This window comes from Sorex fumeus, unplaced genomic scaffold (genome assembly GCF_029834395.1).
Source record: "Sorex fumeus unplaced genomic scaffold, SorFum_2.1 ptg000400l, whole genome shotgun sequence".
NCBI classification, from domain to species: domain Eukaryota; kingdom Metazoa; phylum Chordata; class Mammalia; order Eulipotyphla; family Soricidae; genus Sorex; species Sorex fumeus.
The window spans coordinates 1-27,956 of NW_026606455.1; the positions used below are offsets into that span (position 1 = coordinate 1).

Sequence of the window (27,956 nt, forward strand, 5' to 3'; positions counted from 1 at the left end):
TAGCCCTTGTTTTTCCTGATGCTCGGGTGAGTCCTGGCTCTGCACTCAGGAATAACTCCTGGTGGTGCTTGGGGAGACCATATGCATGCCGGGGATTGAACCCTGATCGACAGTGTGCAAGGTGAATCCCCTATCCACTGTACTATCCCTCCTTGCCCTGTCCCTTGCTTCACCTCTTTTATTTTATTTTGCTTTTTGGGTCACACTCAGCAATGCACAGGGGATACTCCTGGTTCATGCACTCAGGAAGTACTCCTGGCTGTGCTCAGTGGACCAAATGGGATGCTGGGAATTGAACCCGGGTTGGGCCGCGTGGAAGGCAAACGCCCTACCCGCTGTGCTATCGCTCCAGCCCCACTTCACTTGTTTTAGAACAGATGTTTTTATATGCACAGTATTCAGAATAATGCAAAAGGTACATGAGAGTGTGCAGGAAAAAGTCATTCCCAATTCTTGCTTCCTCTGAGGCCGAGAATATTTCCTAAGTCTGTAGTGTTATTCCTTAACATCTTTGCACAAAATTAAGTGTGGAGGCCAGGAAGACAGTAGAGCGGTTAGGAGCAAATAATTGGCATACACAGGATGCTGTTTTAATGCCCAGCACTGCAGGGCCTCCTGAGCACTGTTGGGTATAGTTCTCTAGCCTCTAACCCCTTTCCAGGTGATCATCTCATTTTGGGGCACTGGCATTTGGTCTCTGGCCCCTGGGCCTCTGAACACTGCCTGGGAGGCCAAAGAGGGAGAAAAAAATCAGAGTCCAAAGTGCTAACTTAGAGGGATGTAGTGCATGTTTCGGGATGCCCCTGACCACCAGCTGTGGTTCCAAAACCAAAGGAAGAAAGAGGTCAAAATACAGTACAAGAATTGAAGCATTTGGTTTAACTGTTGGGGGTCGCTACTGGCTCTGCTCCTGCAGGGCTTACGTGGGGGTGGAATTTGAACTGGGCCTAAATCCTTCTTGTCTCTTTGGCCTTTTATTTTGTATTGGGGCCGTATCTGGTGGTGCTCAGGGTTTGCTGCTGATACTGCTGTCACTCCAGGGTGTCCTGTACTATCTCTCCAGCCATGCCCCATTTTTTTTTATAAGTACAACTACTAGCCTTCCAAGAGTACTGCCCCTTGTGTTTCTGGTTAAAGTCTACCTGGGAGACTGTAATGCATCATTACTTGAGAGTGGGATTCCCTTGACTACTGTAATTTATTTGTTTTATTTGTTTTCTTTTCTTAATGGGTGGGGTGGGGTTTGGGCCACAACCAGCTGTGTTCAGCACGTCTGGCTCTGTGCTCCTGGATCACTCCTGGTGAAGCTGAGGAACTATATGAGGTGCCAAGGATTGAACGTGGGTTGTCCACATGCAAGGCAAGCGCCTTACCCACTGTTCTATTCCTCAGGCCCCTGTTTAGGGTCTTTTGTTTTTGTTTTTTGTTTTTTCTTTCTAGCCCCTGTTCAGTTTCTGTGGATACTGTCACAGTTGTAATTACTAATGAATGTAAATATTTTGGAATGGGCACTCATTTCTTGTTTATTCTTTGCAGACATCCAGGAACTGATCGAGGTGGATGATGTGATGGAGGATGGCTCCCTGAGCTTCGGTCTCAATGGAGGACTGGTGTTTTGCATGGAGTACTTTGCCAATAACTTTGAGTGGCTGGAGAACTGCCTTGGCCATGTCAAGGATGACTACATCCTTTTTGACTGTCCAGGTAGCTCAGTAATTAGATTGTCACCTTCCCTGAGTTGTGCAGTTCTGTCCTTGGTGGGAGAAAGTGAAATTAGCATCTCATTTACTTTTACCCCAGATTCTTGGACAATGGACAGTCATCCCATGAGGGGCTGTGGAATGTCTGTTTGTTTTCTTCTGTTTGGGGGCCAAATCCAGAGGTGCTAGAGGCTGGGGCTGTTCCTAACTGTTATCAGGAGGTTGCTCCCAGCCCTGCTTGGGGGACCAAAGCATGCTGGGAACTGAGCCCAGGCTTTCTGCATGCAGAGTATATGCTCAGTCTATTGTTTCTTGGGTACCAGGTCATGCAGCATTTTTTTTTTTTTGCTTTACAGGTCACACCTGGTGATACTCAGGAATTACTCCTGACTTTGCACTCAGGAATCACTCCTGGCAGTGCTCAGGGGAGCATATGGGATGCTGGGAATCGAACCCGGGTCGGCCGTGTGGAACGCAAATGCCCTACCTGCTGTGCTATCACTCCAGCTTCGGTTATGCAGCTCTTGAAAGGTTTGCTTTAGAGCTAGAGAGACAGCAGGATGGGTAGGATGCTGCGGCAGACAGAGGTTCAGTCCTTGGCACCATATATGGGTCAATGAATACTAGTAGGTATGGGCCAAAACCAAGATTTTTTGTTTGTTTGTGTTTTAGGGCCATAGTACAGCAGCTAAAGCCCTTGCCTTACTTTCTGCCAGCCCAAGTTTGGATCCCTGGTACCACATAGGATCCCCCAAGCACTGCCAGGAGTTATTTTTAGTATAGAGTCACGAATCCTCCCAGAATACCAGTGGGTTTGGCCCAAAGTTCCTCCCCTCACACTAAGAGAATAAAAATTTGTTTTAAAATCTGTCATTGTCGGGGCTGAATCACTGCGATAGCACAGCGGGTGGGGCGTTTGCCTTGCACGTGCCCGACCCAGGTTCGAATCCCAGCTTCCCATATGGTCCCCTGAGCACCGCCAGGAGTGGTTCCTGAGTGCAGAGCCAGGAATAAACCCTGAGCATCTCTGGGTGTGACCCAAAATGCAAAAATAGTTAATAAATAAATAAGTAAATGAAATCCCTGTGACTGTCCTCTAGTTGTTCATTGATTTGCTTGAGCAGGCCCAGTAACTTCCCCATTGTGAGACTTGTTGTTACTGTGTTCGTCATATCGAATACGTCACAGGTAGCTTAACAGTCTTTGCCATGTGGGCAATATACTCTCGGTAGCTTGCTGGGCTATCCGAGAGGGGCAGAGGAGTTGAACCTGTTTTGCTGGGCCGGCTGTGAGCATGGCAAATGCCCTTACCGCTGTGCTATCACTGCAGCCCGTTTTAAAATCATTTTTAATAATTTTCGTGCAACCAGCCAACATGGCCGACTGGAGTTTGATTCCTCCACCCCTCTTGGAGAGCCCGGCAGGCTACCGAAGAGTATCTCGCCTGCACAGCAGAGCCTGGCAAGCTCCTCGTGACATATTCCATATGCCAAATACAGTATCAATTGTCACAATGGAGATGTTACTGGGCCTGCTCGAGCAAATCGATGAACAACAGGAGAACAGTGATGATGATGATGACAGTATATTTTCTTTGTATGCCCCTTTTACGTACATGTGCACCCAGAGTTGCTTAAAAAATTCCGGGGGGTGCCAGGGGAGCAGGTGTGATAGAACAATGGGTCGGGCGTTTGCCTTGCATGCGGCTGACCTGGAACCCATGCATCCCATATGGTCCCCCCAGCACTGCCAGGATTAATTCGTGAGTGCAGAGCCAGGAGTAACCCCTGCGCATCACCAGGTGTGACCCAAAATGAAAAAAAAATATTGGGGGACCCAGAGAGATACTACAGTAGGTAGGGCACTTGCCTTGAACACAGCTAAGGCGATCCCTGCTATCCTATATGGTTCCTGGAGCCTGCCACGAGTCATCCATGGGCACAGAGCCAGGAATATGCCCTGAGCACTATCAGGTAGTTCCTCCCCACCCCCCCCCCAAAAAAAAACAAAAATTGAATATAGTTTAGGGGCTAGAGATATAGTGGGCTGGGGACATGCTTTACATGTAGTGGGCCTTGCATGTAGTAGGCTTTGCATGTAGGACTCTGAGTAGCTTCGAGCCCTCCCAGCAGTTTCGGAGAGACCCTCAAGCATCCCCACGTGCGGCTTAAAACAAGCAAAATTGGATATATTACTTGCAGGGATTGACTTCCTTTAAAAAAGTTTTGGGGGGACCATGGGTGCCGTATCTGATGATACTCAGGGGTTACTCCTAGCTCCTGTGCTCAGGAATTACTCCTGGCTGTGCTCAAGGGACCCTATGGGATCGAACCCAGGTTGGCTGTGTGCAAGGCAAGTTGCCACCCTCTATATTATCTCTCAAGCCCCCAAAGACAGTTTCTGGGAAAAGTTTTTTCCCATAATTGAGGGTTGAATGTATTTCATGCTTATAATAGGCTTGTGTTCTTGTAGGTCAGATTGAGTTGTACACACACCTGCCCGTGATGAAACAGCTGGTTCAGCAGCTGGAACAGTGGGAGTTACGAGTCTGTGGAGTGTTTCTTGTTGATTCTCAATTCATGGTGTAGTCGTTCAAGGTTTGAAACTATACCTGTCCTTGATTTTTCAGTCTCCGGCACAAGCAGAGTACAAATACCTTTAGTCATAATCATATAATTCTTAACAGTTCATGAACTATACGCAGGAGTGACTTAGAACTTATGTTTGTTAAATTAATATGCCAAGAAGATGGCTCCAGTGGCAGAGCACAGAGCTGGTATATTCGAGGCCCTGAGTTTGCCCCTTGTGCAGTTCTAGTGGTCCCCAACTCTCAGCTGTCGCCTTCAGGAGTTGTCCTAGGGCAGTGTCAGAAGTAAGTCCCAAGCACCACTGTGTGTGGCTCCAAAACTAGAAAAATAAAAAGCTGGATGCTAGAGAGATAGTACAGTGGGTAGAGCTCTTGCCTTGCATGTGGCCAACCTGGGTGTCATTCCTGCCATACTGCCACTGGGCCCCCATAGCCGCTCCAGGAGTGATCCTTGACCACAAAGCTCGGAGTACTACTGGGTATTCCCCAAAATTGAAAGGGAGGGCGTTTGGTTCCGTCTCCAGCACCCATATGGTTCCCAAAGCTGGTCAGGAGTAACTCCTTAGTGCAGAAGCCGAAGTGACCCACTAGTTATATCAGGGGATTGTGTGACCCAGAAACGAAAAAGGAAATACCCATCAGGTGAGGTGGAGAGGGAGCATGAGAGAAGATAACGTTAAAGGGTCAGAAATAGTATAGGGCTTCCCAAAAATAAATAAATAAGTAAATTTTAAATATGGGGGCTGGAGTGATAATACAGCCGGTAGGGCCTTGCACACAGCCAATCCGGGTTCGTTTCCTAGCATCACCTAAGCACCACCAGTAGTAATTCCTGAGTGCAGAGCCAGGAGTAACCCCTGTGCATTGCCAGGTATTACCACCCTTCCCTTCTCAAAAAAAATAGTAAAGGGCTTAAGGAGCTCGCCTTGATGTGGCCCACCTGCTTTTAATCTCTGTCACTACATGTTTCCTCAGTGCTGAACTCAACCCCAGCTACCTCCTGAACACTTTAAAATATTGTTGAGTGGAGAAGTGTGGTCACTGTCGATCGCGTTTCTCCTTCCCACCTCACCTTTAGAATCCTAAGGTCAGCTATTGGCCCAGCAGTCTTCTGTTAGGCCCAGCCTGGCAGTGCTCAGGGCTCACTACTGGCGCTGTGCTGAGGAATCACTTAGGTAGTGCTCTGGGAACCCTATGGAGTGCTGGGCTAGAACCTGGGCTGACCAGGCGCAAGGCAAGCGCCTTAAAGCCTGGACTCTTGCTCGGGCCCCAATCTTAGCGTTTCTCCTATTTAGGTGGGTTTTGTTCCAGTGGGGATCAGAAACCTTTTGTTTGGACACTGTTGGTGACAACTGATTCATCGTCCCTTTTCTGCGTCCTCTTTCAGTTTATTTCTGGCATCTTGGCAGCCTTGAGTGCTATGGTATCTCTAGAAATCCGGCAAGTTAACATCATGACAAAAATGGACCTGCTGAGTAAAAGAGCTACAAAGGAAATTGAGAAGTAAGTTCACAATAATTAATGTCACATTTGCAGTGCTGAAACTTTTTTGTTTCACTTCGATTGTCAGTCTACAAATTTAGTGTTTAGAATTCTTTCTTTCACCAGTCTCTCATGTTTAAAGGTTTCTAGATCCAGACATGTATTCTTTATTAGATCATTCTACAAGTAACTTCAGAAGCAAAAAATTCAATAAATTGACTAATGCCATATGTGGGCTGGTAAGACTTTGTATTTTTACAATTTTTGGTGGTTGAGGGTGCGGGCCTCCTGTGCTGGGGGGCCTAGGGGCCGCCCTGATTATTGGCCCACCAGGCTAGTAGTGGTCATTGCTAGGGCCCAGAGGGCCGTACCAGCAGTTTTGGTTCCTTCCTGGCTGTACCCAGCAATGCTTAGGATGCCATCTGGTGCCAAGAATCAAGCGCTGTGCTAATCCCTGGGCTGATGAGTTTTGCAAGTGTTTGGGGTGTTTGTGGGTTGTTTTTAAAGTTTGGGGACCACACCCGGTGGTGCTCAGGGGCTGTTTCTCCCCTGTGCCTGGTGGACCATATGTGGTGCTGGGTGTTCAAACTGAGGTGTGCGGGGTGTAGGCCATTTGTAACCCCTGTCGTAGCTCTTCATCCCCTCCCGCGAACCCCCCAGACCCATATTTTTCTTAATCGTCTTATCACATGCTTACACACCCCAGGCACTGGCCACCATAAGGACAGCACAGACCAGCACATGTCTTTTTTTTTTCTTTTTTTATGTTTTTTTTCCCCCTTATTTTATTTTATTTTTTTTTACAGTTGTAGATTTACAATTTTTTGTGCTTTGGTTTCAATTATACAATGATCAGATACCCATCCCTCCACCAGTGCCCATTTTCCACCACCATGGATAATATCCGCCCACTCCCATCGCCCCATCCCCCCCGCCTCTGTGGCAGGGCAATCCCCTGCCACACATGTCTTTTTAGGGGAGCAGCATGTTGGGAGCGGTTGGCTGTCTGCTTTGAAGTTAGTATAGAAGTACGGAGAGAGCTCAGTGGGCAGCACCACAGATTTTGCACACAAGGGGCCCAGGGTTATCTCTGGCACCATATGGTCGCCACCAGCGTTGTCTGGATGTGGCCTCCCCTCACCTCTGAAAAAAGTTGTCATTGGTTGTAGCAGAGAGGGCAGGAGGCCACACTGACCAGTGGTCAGAGTTTATTCTTGGCTGTGCCTCCAGAAATCATTCCTGGTGGGCTCAGGGAGCATACGGGATGCAGGGGATCGAACCCGGGTTCATCCCTTGCCTACGTGCAAGGCAAGCGCCCACCTTGGTGTACTAGCTCTCTCGTCCCACAGCAGAGAAATTCTGCAATGTCTTTTTTTCCTGGCCACTTGGCACATCAGAATTGCCTGTACCCTTTTGAAATTTTCAGTGGTGGTTGAATGCAGATCAATTACTTTAAAAGAAGTCTCAGTTTCTGGTCGGGGCAGGAGAGATAGCACAGCAGGTAGGGCGTTTGCGTTGCATGGGTCCGAGCCGGGTTTGATTCCTAGCATCCCATAAGTCCCCTGAGAACCACCAGGAGTTATTCCTGAGTACATGAACCAGGAGTAACCCCTGTGCATCACCAGGTATAACCCAAAAATAAAAAAAAAAGTCTTTAGTTAAGTAATGTTGTAATGTTACTAGTGTTCCAGTAGGTCAGAGGTCATAAAAAAATTAATGCTGATTTGCTGTTGTTCTGTCTGCTCCTCCCTGCACAGGCATAGATGGTATTAATTAGACTACCAATGTTCACCCTCAAGCGTCAGTTGAATGACCTTTCTGAAATCTCTAATTTGTAGATTGATGACTACAGGATGGTCCGATTTTTGCCTTACGATCACTCAGATGAAGAAAGCATGAACATTGTATTACAGCATATTGATTTTGCCATTCAGTACGGAGAAGACTTGGAATTCAAAGAACCCAAGGTAATTTCTGACGATTTAGATCTGCCGAGGGCTGGAGCGATAGCACAGCGGGTAGGGCGTTCGCCTTACAAGCGGCCAACATGGCCGACCCGAGTTCGATTCCTCCGCCCCTCTCGGAGAGCCCGGCAAGCTACCGAGAGTGTTCGATATGCCAGACACAGTAACAACAAAGTCTCCAATGGAGAAGTTACTGGGCCCGCTCGAGCAAATCGACGATCAACGGGAGGGCCTTTACCTTTTGCCTTTTAGATTTGCCAGGGCCAGAGAACGGCGCAGAGGGAAAGACCATTCTCTGCCTCCCCTGGGCTGATGCTGGGTCAGTTCCCCGTTTCATGTCTGGTCCCTGAGCACAGAGCCAGGATTGCCCTGAACACCTCTGCCCTCCTGTTTGATCTAAGCAGCTCCTTGAGTTAAAGTCTCAGGGGCAGCAAGAACCTGGCCCGTCCTGGCTGATCTCTGGGTGTGGCTCAGGAACTGAAAACCAAAAAAAACAAAGAGTAACCAAAACCCTGGTTGTGCATTTGCTGGCTTTTATGCTCCAGAACCTGATGGTGCTTTGTGCCCCCTGTTCAGGGTGGTGCCCCACCCCCTGTGCTGTCTCATTCGCCCCAATTTTGTTCATGAATATCTATCAGCACTACCTCTGGGTATTATAGATCATTGCCTGAACAGTAGGTAAATACATACTGTGTCTGTGGAGAAATTAACATATTTTCTATTTTGTGTTTTATTTATATCAGGAACATGAAGAAGAATCATCTTCTATGTTAGATGAATATTTTCAAGAATGCCAGAACAAATGAGAAGTTTGTTACGATGCAACTGGATGCGGGGCTGGAGTGATAGCACAGTAGGTAGGGTGTTTGCCTTGCACGCAGCAGACCTGGGTTCGATTACCAACATCCCATATGGTCCACCAAGCGCCGCCAGGAGTAATTCCTGAGTGAAGAGGCAGGAGTAACACCTGTGCTCTCTATGTGTGACCCAAAAACCAAAAAGAGAAAAAGAAAAAAAATGCAACTGGATGATTGTGAAGAGTAGCCATCACAATTTATTTAAATGAAAATATAACAGATAAAGTAAAAACAAAGAATAAAAATCATAAAATATACCGAGGCAAGATACTCATTGGTGGGAGGGTCTCCAGACAGAGACACTGATGTGAGACCCTGGGCTTCTTCCAGTTGTAACCATGCTAGGTCCTCTGGGAACTGGTCCAATGTTGCCACAGCGGGTGGCCGTGCAGCTGGTACTGGAGAGATCATTGACGGCGCTGTCCTTCGACACGGAGCCAAGTATGCTTTCAGAGCTGGAGCTAAAGAATCAATAAGAGAAAAGGTCACCCAGAGGGCTCCTTCCATGGATTCTCCAAAGCTGACCCCAAAAGGGAGCCCAGCAGGAAGGGGAGACCATGGGCCCACCTCACGGGGATTTCCTGTGGAGGCCTCCCCAGAATAGGCTCTCCGGCCTGTGACTCTCCTTTCCCACACCAGCGCCCAGGACACCTCTAGGTGGGCCTTTTCGCATTCCCCATTTACTTGTGCATATACACACACCCCTTGGTTCTTACCCGTTTTATTCTGGCGCTCTGAGTCTCGTTCTCTGCCATATGTGTAAGGCCAAGGCACTGAACGCGGTGCTCTTTGGGGAGTTGACACTCCTTGGCCAATCTCAACTTTCTGCTTAGATGGTGTCTGGCTCTGCTTGTTGCTGGCTGATTCCAGACTTTCTTCAGAGGAACTGGACCCAGAGGATATGTAGAAGATCTTCTTTCTCTCCTGTGGGCTGCTCTGCGGAGGGAGAACCACAAAGGCTCAGCTCCAGAAGCGCTGCTTCCCCCTCCCTTCTGAGTTCCTCCCTGCTGGTGGACCTGCATCTACACAGACCTCCCATAGGAATGAGACTGAAACAATCAAGTTTAGAAAAGTCTTGGCCCAAGAGCACCTCCTAGTGCCAACTCAGTGAGCAGTGACCTGGCCTTGGGGGCTAGATTTGATGACTCACCTGGTAGGAGAGGCTGCCCTCAAGATGATCTCACAACACACACACAGACACACGTACATACACAAATACACATACTCACACACACACACAGCATCTCCAGTACACACTCAAATTTACGCCCTCCGATAAACACGTTCACACATGGGTGTGCACACTCTTCCACATACACAGCTTCTGCGCCATCACACTCAGGGAGGTGATGAAGACTGATCACGGTCATCAGTGCTGGGCTGCCCGGGCCAGTTCCTGCTGACCTGAACTAGCGACTGTCTTCGTGAAGCATTCCGGGGAGTTCTCCAATGAGTCCTCACCCAGTTTCTGAATCTTTTCAGTGTCCTACACTTGGGGGTTTTACAACCACGATTTCTTGGTAAACAGCAAAACATGTTTGCTGTCTATGCGTTTCCGCAGTGAACCAAGTAATGAGTATGGGGCAGTTGGGGAGGCTGCAGAATGTCTGGTTGCATCACAAAGAGAGGTCGGTGATGTCACCGAGCGCATCACAGCGAGGACAGGTCAGCTGTGGCCCTGCAGCAGGGCTTGCTCTCTGTGCAGCCCCTCTGGGCTGCTGCTGCTCTCCCTGTTCCCACAAGTCCTGTCCATGTGGTGAACTCAAGGCCCTGGGGAGAGCAGGGAGCAGCCACTTGAAAGAATGTGCTGCTAAAATGTTATTTTCCTTTTTTTTTTAAAATGTGAGTGGACTGCTATTTATTCGGCCACTGATTAGCTGACTGAATTGGGCATGAACTCCTCATTACACTATTTTTTTTCATTTTTTATCATTGTCTTTATTGAATCACCGTGAGAGCAGTTACAAAGTTTCGGTTCTATGTCGGGTCTAAGTCTCAGTCATGCAATGAAACACCCGTACCTTCACTAGTGCCCACTCTCCACTACCAAAATCCCCAATATACCCCCATCCCACACCCTCCCTATACCTGTGGGGCAGATGATTTCCACATTACTCTCTCTCTCTACTTTGATCACATTACTCTCTCTCTCTACTTTGATCACTTTGACCCAGCAATACCACTCCTGGGAATATATCCCAGAGAGGCAAAAATGTATAGTCGAAGTGACATCTGCACTTGTTTGTTCATTGCAGCACTCTTTACAATAGCCAGAAACTGGAAGAAACCTGAATGCCCAAGAACAGATGACTGGTTAAAGAAACTTTGGTACATCTACACAATGGAGTACTATGTAGCTGTTAGAAAAGATGAAGTCATGAAATTTACATACAAGTGGTACAATATGGAAAGTGTCATGCTAAGCGAAATGAGTCAGAAAGAGAGGGATAGACATAGAAAGATTGCATTCATCTGGGGGATATAAAGTAACAAAATATGAGATTAATACCCAAGAATAGCTGAGATCAGCACCAGGAGGATAGAGGCCAGCCAGGTATTCTAGAGGGAAGGGCAGTTCAGATAGAGAAGGGAGCACCAAATAAAGGGTGTTTGGAGGATCCTCCCAGGAGGGGAGATGCATGTCGAAAGTAGACTATGGACTGAACATGTTTGCCACTCAATGCCTCTTTTGCAGACCACAACACCCAAAAGGAGAGAGAGAACACAGGGGATTGCCCTGCCACAGAGGCGGGGGGGATGGGGGCATTGGGGTGGGGGGGTTATTATCCATGGTGGTGGAAAATGGGCACTGGTGAAGGGATGGGTATCTGATCATTGTATAATCGAAACCCAAGCACAAAAAATTGTAAATCTACAACTGTACCTCATGGTGTTTCACTAATAAAAAAAAAGATAGTAAAAAATTTAAAAAAAAATTTAAATGGAAAAATTAAAAAAATTAAATATTTTAAAAATGAAATTAAATTTAAGAAAAAAAAAGAAAATGGGAGTTTGGGGGGCTGGGCGGCCAGGGCTCTGGGGGAAGAGCAGAGAGTGTTTATTGCGAAATAACTTATTCGTTACCACCCTCATTTTTTAAAATTATTATTAGTATTATTATTATTTCTTTTTGCTTTTTGGGTCACACCCGGTGATTCCCAGGGGTTCCTCCTGGCTCTGCACTCAGGAATTACTCCTGGTGGTGTTTAGAGGACCATTGGGGATGCTGTGAATCGAACCTTGCCGGCCACTTGCAAGGCAAATGCCCTGCCAGCTGTCATATCGCTCTAACCCCCAAATTTTTTTATTTTATAAAGTGTTTTACAATATTTGATTACATTCAATATTCAGACTCCAATCCCACCACCAGTACACCTTCTCACCACCATATTTTGGATAGTTCCATCCCGAACCTTAATCCCTGTCCCAAAGCAGAACTCAACGAATCTATTCTCTTGTATTGTTTGATATGAAAAACTGCCAGGGCACTGAAGTGATAGCACAGTGGGTACGACGTTTGCCTTGCACGCGGCGAAACTGGGTTCGATTCCAAGCATCCTATATGGTCCCCTGAGCACCATTAGCCAGGGATAATTCCTCAGTGCAGAGCCAGGGGAAATTCCTGTGCATCGGCAGGTGTTACCCAAAAACAAACAACAACAACAAAAAATCTCTGAAAATCCTATAAAAAAAGTATCCTTAGAGGAAAGAGTGTGTATTCTACCCAGGGGCCATTGAGCCCTTCTATAAGTGATCACTAACATGTTGTAAAAGGTTGAACCTTGTGTATATATATATATATATATATATACATATATGTATATATATATATACATATATAAAGTATATATGTGTGTATGTAAAAAATATATATATATTTCCCTCTAAGATTGGTTGCCTGCTACTTTGAATCCTGTCAAACGGGGTACCGTATTTTTGGAGTATGAGCTCCCGCATTTTTTTGCTTTTGGGATCACATCCAGTGGTGCTCAGGGATCACTCCTGGCTCTGTGCTCAGGGATCACTCCTGGCAGGCTTGCAGGATGGTCCAGGGATTGAAAGAGAGACAGCCTTGTGCGAGGGGAGTGTCCTGCTCTCTGGACTCTCCGTGTCCCCACACCAGGGTCCCTTTAGTTCCACAGCCTTTGTTTTTGGATCATACCTGGCATTACACAGGGGATACTCCTGGCTTTGCACTAAGGAATCACTCCTGGCGGTGCTTGGGGACCATATGGGATGCTGGGGATGCTGGGAATCGAACCCGGGTCAGCTGAGTGCAAGGCAAACTCCCTGGCCGCTGTGCTACGCTCCAGACCCTATTCTCATTTGCAAAGAGAAATTAAATCCAGAAAGGTTCAGCATGCAGGGCCTTGCACACACCCAATCTGGCTTTGATCTCCAAACGATGTAGACCTCTCTAAATACCGCTGGCTGTGGCCCCAAAATCAAGGGCGGGGGAGAAATCTTCCCTTTCAGTCATACTTAGCGCACCTGATAGCAGTGAGGAGACCATCTCCCAGGGATAAGGACACTGGCCGGGACGAGGCCGCTGTACAGAGGTCAGTGTGGCCAAGGTAGGGCTGGATCTGCACTGCATGGTGTTCCCTGATGCCCAGTCCCGGGGATTAAGGCTTAGTTTGGGCCTCAGCAGACACTGACCAGGGGCTGTGGGGGTTCGTCTGGTGGTGTGGGGTCTGCCTGAAGCTCTGTCCCCTCCTGCCTCCCGGTCCACAGAGCACCTACTGTGCCACCATGGTCCAGCTCTGTGAAGCCCTCAGCCGTTCTGTCCAGGTGGTGAACTTAGATCCCGCGGCGGAGCATTTCAACTATGATGTGATGGCTGGTGAGTCCAGGGCGCAGCCTTCCCTCTCCTTGGGGGCCCTGAGGGAGTGAGTGCTGCCCCCTGCTTCTGGGGAGGCACAGAAGCTGAAAACTTCGTTCAGACTGATCCCTTGACTACTGCAATTTATTTGTTTTATTTTTTTTCTTTTATTGATGGGTGGGGTGGGGTTTGGGCCACACTCAGCTATGTTCAGTACTTCTGGACCTGTGCTCAGGAATCACTCCTGGTCAGGCTGAGCAACTATTTAAGGTGCCAAGGATTGAACCTGGGTTGTCCACAGGCAAGACAAGGGCAGTACCCGCTGTTCTATTCCTCAGGCCCGTGTTTGGTGTCTTTTTGTTTTTGTTTCTTGTTTTTTCTTTCTAGGCCCTGTTCAATTTTTTTGGATACTGTCACAGTTGTAATAATTACTAGTGAATATAAATATTTTGGAATGGGCACTTATTTCCTGTTTATTCTTTGCAGACATCCGGGAACTGATCGAGGTGGATGATGTGCTGGAGGAAGGCTCCCTGCGCTTCGGTCCCAATGGAGGACTGGTGTTTTGCATGGAGTATTTTGCCAATAACTTTGAGTGGCTGGAGAACTGCCTTGGCCATGTCGAGGATGACCACATCCTTTTTGACTGTCCAGGTAGCTCAGTAATTAGATTGTCATCTTCCCTGGGTTTTGCAGTTCTGTCCTTGGTGGGAGAAAGTGAAATTAGCATCTCATTTACTTTTACCCCACATTCTTGGACAGTGGACTGTCATCCCATGAGGGGCTGTGGAACGTCTGTTTGTTTTCTTCTCTTTGGGGGCCACATCCAGAGGTGCTAGGGGCTGAGGCTGTTCCGAACTCCATTATCAGGAGGTTGCTCCCACCCCTGCTTGGGGGACCAAAGCATGCTGGGAACTGAGCCAGGCTTTCTGCATGCAGAGCATATGCTCAGCCTGTTGTTTCTTGGGCGCCACGTCATGCAGCTTTATTATTATTATTATTATTATTATTATTATTATTGTTATTTTGATTTACGGGTCTCAGCTGACGATGCTCGGGAGTTACTCCTTGCTTTGCACTCAGGAATCACTCCTGGCAGTGCTTAGGGGACCATATGGGATGCTGGGAATCGAACCCGGGTCGGCTGCGTGCAAGGCAGATGCCCTACCTGCTGTGCTATCACTTCAGCTCTGGTCATGCAGCTCTTGAAAGGTTTGCTTTAGAGCTAGAGAGACAGAAGGATGGGTAGGATGCTGCGGCAGACACAGGTTCAGTCCTTGGCACCATATATGGTTCCATGAATACTAGTGGGTATGGGCCAAAAACAAGATTTTTTTTTTTTTTTTTTTTTAGGGCCATAGCACAGCAGCTAAAGCCCTTGCCTTACTTTTTGCTATTCCAGTTTTGGATCCCTGGTACCATATAGGATCCCCCAAGCACTGCCAGGAGTTGTCTTTTAGTACAGAGTCAAGATTCCTCCCCGAATACCAGTGGGTGTGGCCCAAACCTCCGCCCCTCAAAATAAGAGAATAAAAATTTGTTTTAAAATCTGTCATTGTCGGGGCTGGAGCGATGCGATAGCACAGCGGGTGGGGCGTTTGCCTTGCACGTGCCCGACCCAGGTTCGAATCCTGGCATCGAATATTGTCCCCTGAGCACCGCCAGGAGTGGTTCCTGAGTGCAGATGCAGGAGTAACCCCTGAGCATCTCCGGGTGTGACCCAACAAGCAAAATAATAATAATAATAATAAATAAATAAATGAAATCCCTGTGGCTGTCCTCCCGCTGTTTATTGATTTGCTTGAGCAGGCCCAGTAACTTCTCCATCGTGAGACTTGTTGTTACTGTGTTTGTCATATCGAATACGTCATAGGTAGCTTGACAGGCTTTGCCATGTGGGCAAGATCTTCTCGTAGCTTGCCGGGCTCTCCGAGAGGGGCAGAGGAGTTTAACCCGGTTTGGCCGGGCCGGCTGCGTGCATGGAAAATGCCCTACCACTGAGCTATCACTCCAGCCCATTTTAAACTCATTTTTAATAATTGTAGTGCAACCAGCCAACATGGCCGACTGGAATTTGATTTCTCCACCCCTCTTGGAGAGCCCGGCAGGCTACCGAAGAGTATCTCGCCTGCACAGCAGAGCCTGGCAAGCTCCCCGTGACATTTTCAATATGCCAAATACAGTAACAATTGTCACAATGGAGATGTTACTGGGCCTGCTCGAACAAATCGATGAACAGGAGAACAGTGATGATGATGATGACAGAATATTTTCTTTGTATGCCCCTTTTATACATGTGCACCCAGAGTTGCTTAAAAAATTCCGTGGGGGGCAAGGGGAGCTGGTGTGATAGTACAATGGGTTTGGCGTTTGCCTTGCATGCAGCTGACCCGGAACCCCAGCATCCCATATGGTCCCCCAAGCACTGCCTGGAGTAATTCCTGAATTCAGTGCCAGAAGTAACCCCTGCGCATCGCCAGGTGTGACCCAAAATGAAAAAAAAAATATTGGGGGACCCAGAGAGATACTACAGTGGGTAGGGCACTTGCCTTGAACACAGCTAAGGTGATCCCTGCTACCCTATATGGTTACTGGAGTCTGTCAACAGTCATCCCTGAGCACAGAATCAGGAATAAGCCCTGAGCACTATCAGGTTGTCCCCTCCCCCCCCAAAAAAAAACCCAAAATTGAATATAGTATAGGACCTATAGATATAGTGTGCTGGGGACATACTTTACATGTAGTGGGCCTTGCATGTAGTAGGCCTTGCATGTAGGACTCTGAGTAGCTTCGAGCCCTCCCAGAAGTTTCAGAGAGACCCTCAAGCATCCCCACGTGCGGCTTAAAACAAGCAAAATTGGATATATTACTTGTAGGAATTGACTTCCTTTAAAAAAATTTGGGGGGGGACCGCGGGTGCCATATCTGATGATGCTCAGGGGTTACTCCTAGCTCCTGTGCTCAGGAATTACTCCTGGCTATGCTCAAGGGACCCTATGGGATCGAACCCAGGTTGGCTGTGTGCAAGGCAAGTTCCCACCCTTTATACTATCTCTCAAGCCCCCAAAGACAGTTTCTGGGAAAAGTTTTTTCCCATAATTGAGGGTTGAATGTATTTTATGTTTATAATAAGCTTGTGTTCTTGGCGGTCAGATCGAGTTGTACACAAACCTGCCCATGATGAAACAGCTGGTTCAGCAGCTGGAACAGTGGGAGTTCCGAGTCTGTGGAGTGTTTCTTGTTGATTCTCAATTCATGGTGGAGTCGTTCAAGGTTTGAAACTATACCTGTCCTTGATTTTTAGTCTCCGGCACAAGCAGTGTACAAATACCTTTAGTCATAATCGTTTAATTGTTAACAGTTCATGAACTATACCCAGGAGTGACTTGAAACTTATGTTTGTTAAATTAATATGCTAAGAAGATGGCTCCAGTGGCAGAGCACAGAGCCTGCATGTTTGAGGCCCTGAGTTTGCCCCTTGTTCACTGTTCAGTGTAGTTCCAGTGGTCCCCAACTCTCAGCTGTCACCTTCAGGAGTCGTCCCAGGGCGGTGTCAGAAGTAAGTCCCAAGCACCACAGTAAGTCCCAAGAGGCTCCAAAACTAGAAAAAAAAAAAGCTGGATGCTAGAGAGATAGTACAGTGGGTAGAGCTCTTGCCTTGCATGTGGCCAGCCTGGGTGTCATTCCTGCCATACTGCCACTGGGCCCCCGAGCCCCTCCAGGAGTGATCCTTGACCACAAAGCTCAGACTACTACTGGGTATTCCCCAAAACTGAAAGGGAGGCCGTTTGGTTCTGTCTCCATCATTCCAGGTGGTTCCCTAAGCTGCTCAGGAGTAATTCCTGAGTACAGAAGCAGAAGTGACCCCTTAGTAATATCAGGGGATTGTGTGACCCAGAAACCCAAAAGGAAACACCCATCAGGGGAGGTGGAGAGCGAGCATGAGAGAAGATAACGTTAAAAGGTCAGAAATAGTAAAGCGCTTCCCAAAAATAAATAAATAAGTAAATTTTAAAAAATGGGGGCTGGAGTGATAATACAGCGGGTAGGGCCTTTCATACAGCCAATCCAGGTTCGATTCCTAGCATCCCTGAGCACCACTAGGAGTAATTTCTGAGTGCAAAGCTGGGAGTAACCCCTGTGCATTGCCAATAATTACCCCCCCCCCAAAAATAGTACAGGGCTTAAGGAGCTCGCCTTGATGTGGCCCACCTGCTTTTAATCCCTGTCACTACATGTTTCCTCAGTGCTGAACTCAACCCCAGCTACCTCCTGAACACTTTAAAATATTGTTGAGTGGAGAAGTGTGGTCACTGTAGATCGAGTTTCTCCTTCCCATCTCACCTTTAGAATCCTAAGGTCAGCTATTGGCCCAGCAGTCTTCTGTTCGGCCATGCCTGGCAGTGCTCAGGGCTCACTACTGGCGCTGGGTTGAGGAATAACTTAGGTAGTGCTCTGGGAACCCTGTGGAGCGTTGGGCTAGAACCTGGGCTGACCAGGCGCAAGGCAAGCGCCTTAAAGCCTGGACTCTTGCTCGGGCCCCAATCTTAGCGTTTCTCCTATTTAGGTGGGTTTTGTTCCAGTGGGGATCAGAAAACTTTTATGTGGACACTGTTGGTGACACTAATTCATTGTCCCTTTTCTGCTTCCTCCTTCAGCTTATTTCTGGCATCTTGGCAGCCTTGAGTGCTATGGTATCTCTAGAAATCCCGCAAGTTAACATCATGACAAAAATGGACCTGCTGAGTAAAAGAGCTGAAAAGGAAATTGAGAAGTAAATTCACTATAATTAAGGTCTCATTGGCAGTGCTGAACCTTTTTCGTTTCACTTCGATTGTCAGTCTACAAATTTAGTGTTTAGGATTCTTTCATTCACCAGTCTCTCATGTTTAAAGGTTTCTAGATCCAGACATGTATTCGTTATTAGATGATTCTACAAGTAACTTCAGAAGCAAAAGATTCAATAAATTGACTAACGCCATATGTGGGCTGGTAAGACTTTGTATTTTTGTAATTTTTGGTGGTTGGGGGTTCGGGCCTCCTGTGCTGTGGGGCCTAGGGGCCACTCTGATTATTGGACCACCAGGCTAGTACTGGTCAGTGCTGGGGCCCAGAGGGCCGTACCAGCAGTATTATTTGCTTCCTGGCTATACACAGCAATGCTCAGGATGCCATCTGGAGCCAAGAATCAAGCCCTGTGCTAATCCCTGGGCTGATGAGTTTTGCAAGTGTTTGCTGTTATTGTGGGATGTTTTGAAGGTTTGGGGGCCACGCCCGGTGGTGCTCAGGGGCTGTTTCTCCCCTGTGCCTGGTGGACCATATGTGGTGCTGGGTGTTCAAACTGAGGTGTGCGGGGTGCAGGCCAGTTGTAACCCCTGTCGTAGCTCTTCATCACCTCCCCCCGCACCTCCCTAGACCCATATTTTTCTTCATGGTCTTGTCACATGCTTACACACCCCCAGGCAGTGGCCACCATATGGACGGCACAGACCAGCGCATTTCTTTTTATACGGGAGCAGCATGTTGGGAGCGGTGGGCTGTCTGCTTCGAAGTTAGTATAGAAGTAGGGAGAGAGCTCAGTGGGCAGCACCACAGGCTTTGCACACAAGGCGCCCAGGGTTCATCTCTGGCACCATATGGTCGCCACCAACGTCGTCTGTATGTGGCCTCCCCTCACCTCTGAAAAAAGTTGTCATTGGTTGTAGCAGAGAGGGCAGGAGGCCACACTGAACAGTGGTCAGAGTTTATTCTTGGCTGTGCCTCCAGAAATCATTCCTGGTTGGCTCAGGGAGCATATGGGATGCGGGGGGGATCGAACCCGGGAGCATCCCTTGCCTACTTGCAAGGCAAGCGCCCACCTCAGTGTACTAGCTCTCTCGTCCCACAGCAGAGAAATTCTGCAATGTCTTTTTTTCCTGGCCACTTGGCACATCAGAATTGCCTGTACCCTTTTGAAATTCTCAGTGGTGGTTGAATGCAGATAAATTACAATAAAAGTAGTCCCGGTCTCTGGTTGGGGCTGGAGCGATAGCACAGCAGGTAGGGCGCTTGCCTTGCACATGTCTGAACTGGATTTGATTCCTAGCATCCCATAAGTCCCCTGAGCACCACCAGGAGTTATTCCTGAGTGCATGAACCAGGAGTAACCCCTGTGCATCGCCGGGTGATACCCCCCCTCCAAAAAAAAAGTTTTTAGTTAAGTAATGTTGTAATGTTACTAGTGTTCCAATAGGTCAGAGGTCATAAAAAAATTAATGCTGATTTGCTATTGTTCTTTCTGCTCCTTCCTGCATAGGCATAGGTGTTTTTTTTACATGAAAAGTTCATTAACTTTTTATTTTTTTTAAATTTTTTTTTTATTAGTGAAAAACCATGAGGTACAGTTATAGGCTTACAAATTTTGTGCTTGGGTTTCAGTTATACAATGATCAAGTGCCCATCCCTCCACCAGTGCCCGTCATCCATCCCCACTGGTCCCAGCATCCCCCCATGCAACCCTCATCCCCCCCCCCCGTCCCATCCTGCCTCTGTGGCAGGGTATTCCCCCTTGTTCTCTCTCTCTTCTTTTGGGTACTGTGTTTTGCAAGAGAGGCTTTGAGTGGCAATCATGTTTGGTCTATAGACTACTTTTAGCATGCTTCTCCCACCCTAGGAGGGCCCTCACAACACCCTTCATTTGGTGCTCTCTTCTCTATCTGAGTTTCCTTTTCACCTAGAGCCTGTGGCTGGCCTTCCATTCATGGAGCAAAATTCCTGGTACTAATCTCAGCCATTCCTGGGTGTTAATCTCCCTTTTTGTTGCTTTATGTTCCCCAGATGAATGCAATCTTTCTGTGTCTATCCCGCTCTTTGTGACTCATTTCGCTTAACATGATACTTTCCATGTAGTACCACTTGTATGTAAATTTCATAACTTCATCTTTTCTAACAGCTACATAGTACTCCATTGTGTAAATATACCAAAGTTTCTTTAACCAGTCATCTGTTCTTGGGCACTCAGGTTTTTTCCAGATTCTGGCTATTGTAAAGAGTGCTGCAATGAACAAACAATTGCAGATGTCACTTCGACTATACCTTTTTGCCTCTCTGGGATATATTCCCAGGAGTGCTATAGCTGGGTCAAATGGCAGATCAAATTCTAATTTTTTGAGAGTCGTCCATACTGTTTTCCAAAAGGGTTGGACCAGCCGGCATTCCCACCAGCAGTGAAGGAGGGTCCCTTTCTCGCCACATCCGCGCCAGCACCGGTTGCTTTTGTTCTTGTGGATGTGGGCCAGTCTCTGTGGTGTGAAATGATATCTCATTGTGGTTTTGATCTGCATCTCTCTGATGATTAGTGATGTAGAGCATTTTCTCATGTGCCTTTTTGCCATTCGAATTTCTTCTTTGCGAAAGTTTCTGTTCATTTCCTCACCCCAGTTTTTGATGGGGTTGGGTGATTTCTTCTTGTGGAGTTTAACCAGTACCTTGTATATCCTTGATATCAACCCCTTGTCGGATGTGTACTTGGTGAATATCCTTTCCCATTCTGTAGGCTGTCTTTGTATTTTGGTCAATGTTTCTTTTGAGGTGCAGAAGCTTCTCAGTTTAAGATAGTCCCATTTGTCTATCTCTGTTTTCACTTGCTCAGCCAGTGGCGTGACATCTTTGAAGATACCATTAGCTTCAATATCATGGAGAGTTTTACCAACTTTGTCGTCAATAAACATTATGGATTCTGGTCTGATGTTGAGGTCATAAATCCATTTTGATCTTACTTTTGTGCATGGAGTCAGGCAGAGATCTGAGCCCACTTTTTTGCATGTAGCCGTCCAATTTTGCCAGCACAGTTTATTGAAGAGGCTTTCCCTGCTCCATTTCACTTTTCTTGCCCCCTTATCAAAAATTAGATGATTATATGTTTGGGAGGAAATGTCAGTATATTCAACTCTGTTCCATTGGTCTGCAGCTCTGCTTTTGTTCCAGTACCATGCTGTTTTAATTATTACTGCCTTGTAGTAGAGTTTGAAGTTAGGGAGGGTGATTCCTCCCATTTTCTTTTTCCCAAGAATTGCTTTAGCTATTCGTGGGGGCTTATTGTTCCATATAAATTTCAGGAGTGTTTGCTCCATTTCTTTGAAGAATGTCATGGGTATCCTTATAGGGACTGCATTGAATTTGTACAGTGCTTTGGGAAGTATTGCCATTTTGATGATGTTGATTCTCCCCATCCATGAGCAGGGGATATTTTTCCATTTCCTCGTGTCCTCTTTTATTTCCTGAAGTAGCATTTTGTAGTTTTCTTTGTACAGGTCCTTTATTTCCTTAGTTAAGCTGATTCCTAGATACTTGATTTTCTGGGGCACAATTGTGAATGGGATTGTTTTCTTGATGTCACTTGCTTCTCTTTCACTATTTGCGTATAGGAATGCCATGGATTTTTGGGTATTGATTTTATAGCCTGCCACTTTACTATACAAGCCTATTGTTTCTAGGAGTTTCTTGGTAGAGGTTTTAGGGTTCTCTAAGTATAGTATCATGTCATCTGCGAATAGTGGTACCAAAAAAGATTTTGAAGGTGAAATTGCAATGAATGTAAATAATTTTGTATATAACAAAGTAGCAATGATGGTCACAGCTGCTCTTGGATAATTTTTATTGATTTTGGGGAGCAAAAGGTATTGTAACATACAATTTTTTCAAAGGAAAAATACATGTGAAAATTAAGTAAGATCATTATCTTACCTTTATCTTTTAGTTTTCGTACACTGAAAATTATTTGTACAATTAAAAGACTAAAAGTCACTTGATCAGTTGATACCCCGGTACTCATCCATTTACTTGAGCGGGTGTCAGTAGCGTTTCCATTCATCCCTGTTGCGTGCTAGCGTAGCCCAATGGCATCTGCTCGTTCTAGGAATATGCAGAGACTCAAACCAATCATTCAGGGTCTTGACGAAGAAATCTGACCATCTTGTAGGTGGACGTCCACCTGGCGTTTTGACGTCCCGTGGAATCCAGTCAGTAATGGCTCTAGTCCAGCGGTCATCTCTAAATCTCATTAAGTGTCCACCCATCTGATTTTTGATGCCTTGGCAAATGAGATAGCGTCCCTAATTCTTTAGCGTTGATGGAGATTGGAACTCCGGATTCTATCTCTCATTTGAGTGAAGTGTGATACTCCAAGCATAGCTCTTTCGATTCCTCTTTGAGATACCCGAATAGTGTTTTCATCCTGCTTTCATAGGGCCCAGGTCTCTGAGGCATATATTATTGTAGGAGGAAAAGTGGAATCAAAGAGATGTGTTCAGAGCTGAAGGTTCTTTGTCCTCTTAGTTATTTCTTCAATTCTCTTGAAGGCATTCCAAGCCACTCTCTTCCTCCTGCATAACTCAGGTGCCAGGTCATTCATCTTGTTGATTTCTCGACCTCGGTATATATAACTGTTGCATTCGGAGATGGTGGTTTTGTTGAGAGTGAATGGATGATCAGGAACAAGACTGTTTCTCACGAACATTGTCTTTGTGAGATTCTGTTGCAATCCGACCTTTCCACACTCACGGTCCAAGTCGGTCAGCATTTGTGCCACTTGGCTGATGTTTGGTGTTATTAGAATGAGGTTATCAGCAAAGCGGAGGTGGTGTAGTTGCCAACCATCTATCTTCACACCCATTCCTTCCCATTCCAGTTGTCGCATGATGTTCTCGAGGGTGGTACTGAAGAGTTTTGGTGAAATGGTATCACCCTGCCGAACCCCTCTCTTGACATGGACGATTACTTCTTTGTAGAATGGAGAGATCCTGGTAGTGAATCCATAATAGAGCTCATGGAGGATCATGATGTATTGAATTTCTATGCCCTGATTGACTAGGGCTTCAATGACTGCTTCCTTCTCAACAGAATCAAAAGCCTACTTTAAATCAATGAACGCCAGACAGAGCGGCACGTTGAACTCCTGAGAAACCTCAAGGAGCTTAGTTATCGTGTGGATATGGTCGATGCTGCTGAATCCTTTTTGGGACCCGGCTTGTTCACATAGTTGTCCTTCATCTAGTGTTCTGCCAATCCTATTCTGGATGACTTGAGTGAACAGTTTGTAGATGACAGACAATAGGCAGATTGGGCGATAGTTGCCAATGTTGTGGATGTCTCCCTTATTTCATAGTAGTACGGTCTTGCTGGTTTTCCACTGGGATGGAACCTTGCATTCAGACAGGTAATATGTGAAGAGCTGAGCCAGTGGATTGATGAGTACTGACGGCAGGTTCTTCAGGTGCTCAGGTCTGATCTTGTCTGGGCGAGGTGCTCTTTGTTTCTTTACCGAAGAGATGGCATGTTGAATTTCGGAAGGGAGAACATTGGGAACGACATATCCATCATGCAGAATTTGGTATGTGGGCAAGTGGATGTGGCTATTAAAGAGGTCTGAGTAGAAGTCATGAATAATCTCCATTGCCCTTGTGGAAGATGTGATAGATCCATCAGGATGTCGGAGGGCAGTCATCTTGGTCTTGTAGTTGGTGAAGGACAGCGGGCATTACAAATGCTTTTCCTGGCTTCTGCCACATCTACCAGCACTGCTGTTCTCCTGTCTTTGAGGTCATCCTTGATCTCTTCTCTGCACTGTTTTGACAGCTCAGACATTTGCTTGCCGTTGCCTGAGGCATGTGCCAAGCCACGTTGGCGAATAAGTTCAAGAGTGTTCAAATGAAGGTGGTTTTTTGTGGTTATCTCTCTCTTGGTATTCCTCGCACAATCCTGGAGGTGCTGAATCATTTGATCGTATGCCTCATCATTGTTGTCAATGATGGCATCTTCCCATGTTGCCACAACAGATCCAAAGAGCTCCCAGTTGGTGGTCGTTCTGGGAGTTCTCTTCTTAAACTTTGCATTCTTTTCTCCCTGTTCTGTGAGGTAGAATTTTGCACGAGGGAGATGGTGGTCCGATCCCATTTGGAATTTTGCGACAACAGCAACATCGGTTAGGCAAAATCGTCCATTGAATATGATGTGGTCAATTTTGCTGTGGAACCGTCCACCAGGAGACTCCCATGTCCAACGTTTAGATTCAGCCTTTTGGAATTGTGAGTTACCATGGATGGTCTTGGTTGACATGATGAACTCAGACAGTCTGTCACCCTGTTCATTCCATTCTAGGCCATGGGTCCCAAAGTGTAGTTCATCGGCTGATCTTCTTGGTTCTATCTTGGCACTAAAATCACCAACAATGATCTTGTAGAAGGTGTGGTCTTCTTTATAGAACTTCTCCAGCTGCATGTAGAACTTCTCCATTTCTCCTTCACCATAACAGGATGTTGGTACATACACAACAAAGATAGAAACTGCTGGCAGTGATCCACGTCTATTCAAGTGTAATCATGCAATTCGGGTTGTTAGGCATTGGAATGAATCAATGCTCATGGCCAAGTTCGCCTTGACAAGGATATCGACACCACTGATGCCTCTTTTGTCACATGTTCCAAGGAACAGTTCTTCTCCAGTTTCAAAAATGGCATGGTGTGATTGATGCCTTCTCTTTTCGGTCAGAACAATGATGTTCTACTTGATCTTTCACGCTTGTACCATCAGGTCCTCGATGGATATATCCGATGCTGGCATACGTGCATTGAAATTACAGACAATCATTTTTGTCTTTCTTCGTTTTGGCAGCCTAGTTCTGCCTTGAGATTTTGTCAGCCTCTCCTTCCACATCCTTCTCGACTCTTCCATATTCAGGGTAAGGGGAATGAGATCCAATTCGTTTTTTTTACTGGATTTGGCATATCGAATATACCACGGATAGTTTGTCAGGCTCTGCCATGTGGGTGGGATATTTAAGGTAGTCTGAAAAAATAAATAAACATAAATATAAGGTCGCCTGGCCGCAAATGCAAATGTGGCCCCACGCTCCTGGGAGCTTGGAGTGGTAATCACTGGATCCTGGCAGTTGTTGGGGTTACACGGCAGTTGATGGGTGTAACTTTCTAGCTCCTGGAAGGTCCAGTCCCAAACCGTGCAGGCTTGGAGATCTCAGCCCCGCGTCCTGCGCACCTGAGTTCCTCTGCCAGTTCCTTTATGCATATTCCTAGAATGAGCAGATGCCATTGGGCTACGCTAGCATGCAACAGGGCTGAATGGAAACGTTACTGACACCCACTCCAGTAATGGATGAGTAACGGGGTATCAAGTGATGAAGTGATCAAGTGACTTTTAGTGTTTTAATTGTAGAAATAATTTTCAGTGTAGGAAAACTAAAAGATAAAGGTAAGATAATGATCTTACTTAATTTTCCCAGATATTTTTCCTTTGAAAAAAATGAATGTTACAATACCTTTTGCTCCCCGAAATCAATAAAAATTATCCAATAGCAGCTGTGACCATCATTGCTACTTTCTTACATACAAATTTATTTAAATTCATTGCAATTTCACCTTCAAAATGCGTGAGGCTCATCCAAGCGTGTGGAGAGTGGTCTCAGCATGAGTTTGGCCTGGTGCCTGAGGTCTTCAGCTGCTGGGCCCTGGTGTGGACAGTCAAGCACGGGGTAGGAGAATCTGCCTTGTTCTCTCCCGGGAGCTTGGTGAAATATTCAGGTGAGTATCGGTGATTCATTAAAAAGTAAAAAATTTAAGAAAACAAATTTAAAATGGAAAAATTTAAAAAATAAATTTAAAAAATGAAATTAAATTTAAGAAAAGAAAAGAAAATGGGAGTAGGTGGGGGGCTGGGCGGCCAGGGCTATGGGGGAAGAGCGGAGAGTGTTTATTGTGCAATAACTTATTCCATCCTCATTTTTAAAAATTATTATTAGTATTATATTTTTTTTTTTGCTTTTTGGGTCACAACCGGTGATGCCCAGGGGTTCCTCTGGGCTATGCACTCAGGAATTTCTCCTGGTGGTGCTCAGAGGACCATAGGGATGCTAGGAATCGAACTTGGCCGGCCACTTGCAAGGTAAACGCCCTGCCCGCTGTCATATCGCTCCAACCCTTCAATTTTTTTATTTTATTAAGTGTTTTACAATATTTGATTACATTCAATATTCAGACTCCAATCCCACCACCATTACACCTTCTCACCACCATATTTCGCATAGTTCCATCCCAAACCCTAATCCCTGTCCCAAAGCAGAACTCAAAGAATCTATTCTGTTGCATTATTTGATATGAAAAACTGCCAGGGCGCTGGAGCAATAGCACAGTGGGTAGCACGTTTGCCTGGCACACGGCGAAAGTGGGTTCGATTCCCAGCATCCCATATGGTCCCCTGAGCACCATTAGCCAGGGGTAATTCCTGAGTGCAGAGCCAGGAGTAATTCCTGTGCATGAACATGTATGACCCAAAAGCCAAAAAAAAAAAAATAATAATCGCTAAAAATGCTATAAAAAAAGTATCCTTAGAGGAAAGAGTATGTATTCCACCCAGGGACCATTAAGCCCTTCTATAAGAGATCACTAACATCTTGTAAAAGGTTGAGCCTTGTGTGTTTTATATATATATATATCTGTAAAAAATATATATATATTTCCCTCTAAGATTGGTTGCCTGCTACTATGAACTCTGTCATATGTGGTACAGCAATTTTGGAGTATGAGCTCCTGCATTTTTTGCTTTTGGGGTCACATCCGGTGGTGCTCAGGGCTGACTCCTGGCTCTGTGCTCAGGGATCACCCCTGGCAGGCTTCCAGGATGGTCCAGGGATTGAAAGTGAGGCAGCCTTGTATGAGGGGAGTGTCCTGCGCTCTGGACTCTCCGTGTCCCCGCTCAAGGGCCCCTTTAGTTCCACAGCCTTTGTTTTGGGGTCATACCTGGCACTGCACAGGGGTTACTCCTGGCTCTGCACTCAGGAATTACTCCTGGCGGTGCTCGGGGGACCATATGGAATGCTGGGAATCGAACCCGGGTCAGCTGAGTGCAAGGCAAACACCCTACCCGCTGTGCTACGCTCCAGACCCTATTCTCATTTGCAAAGTTCATTGGCTGAACTTCTTTGTACTATATTTATTTGTTTTATTTTTTTTCTTTTCTTTATGGGTGGGGTCTGGTTTGGGCCACTCCCAGCTGTGTTCAGCCCGTCTGGCTCTGTGCTCCAGGATCACTCCTGGTGAAGGTGAGGAACTATATGAGGTGCCAAGGATTGAACGTGGGTTGTCCACATGCAAGGCAAGCGCCTTACCCACTGTTCTATTCCTCTGGCCCCTGTTTGGTGTCTTTTTGTTTTTGTTTTTTGTTTTTTCTTTCTAGCCCCTGTTCAGTTTCTGTGGATACTGTCACAGTTGTAATTACTAAAGAATGTAAATATTTTGGAATGGGCACTCCTTTCCTGTATATTCTTTGCAGACATCCGGGAACTGATCGAGGTGGATGATGTGATGGAGGACGGTTCCTGCGCTTCGGTCCCAATGGAGGACTGGTGTTTTGCATGGAGTACTTCGCCAGTAACTTTGAGTGGCTGGAGAACTGCCTTGGCCATGTCGAGGATGACTGCATCCTTTTTGACTGTCCAGGTAGCTCAGTAATTAGATTGTCACCTTCCCTGGGTTGTGCAGGTCTGTCCTTGGTGGG

The 27,956-nt window shown here is 46.4% G+C and overlaps 1 protein-coding gene across 1 annotated transcript in view; it reads left to right on the forward strand.

Annotated features, from left to right (window-relative positions):
* Window positions 1-1,536: 1,536 nt before the first annotated feature.
* LOC130019035 (GPN-loop GTPase 3-like) overlaps window positions 1,537-27,956 on the forward strand; it is a gene marked incomplete at its 5' end in the record, with an annotated part of 68,907 nt that continues 42,487 nt past the window's right edge. The window contains 6 exon segments of the mRNA XM_056109652.1: window positions 1,537-1,704; window positions 4,173-4,246; window positions 7,608-7,736; window positions 13,325-13,433; window positions 13,899-14,066; window positions 27,732-27,829. Of these exon segments, the coding sequence (XP_055965627.1) occupies window positions 1,537-1,704; window positions 4,173-4,246; window positions 7,608-7,736; window positions 13,325-13,433; window positions 13,899-14,066; window positions 27,732-27,829 (746 nt within the window).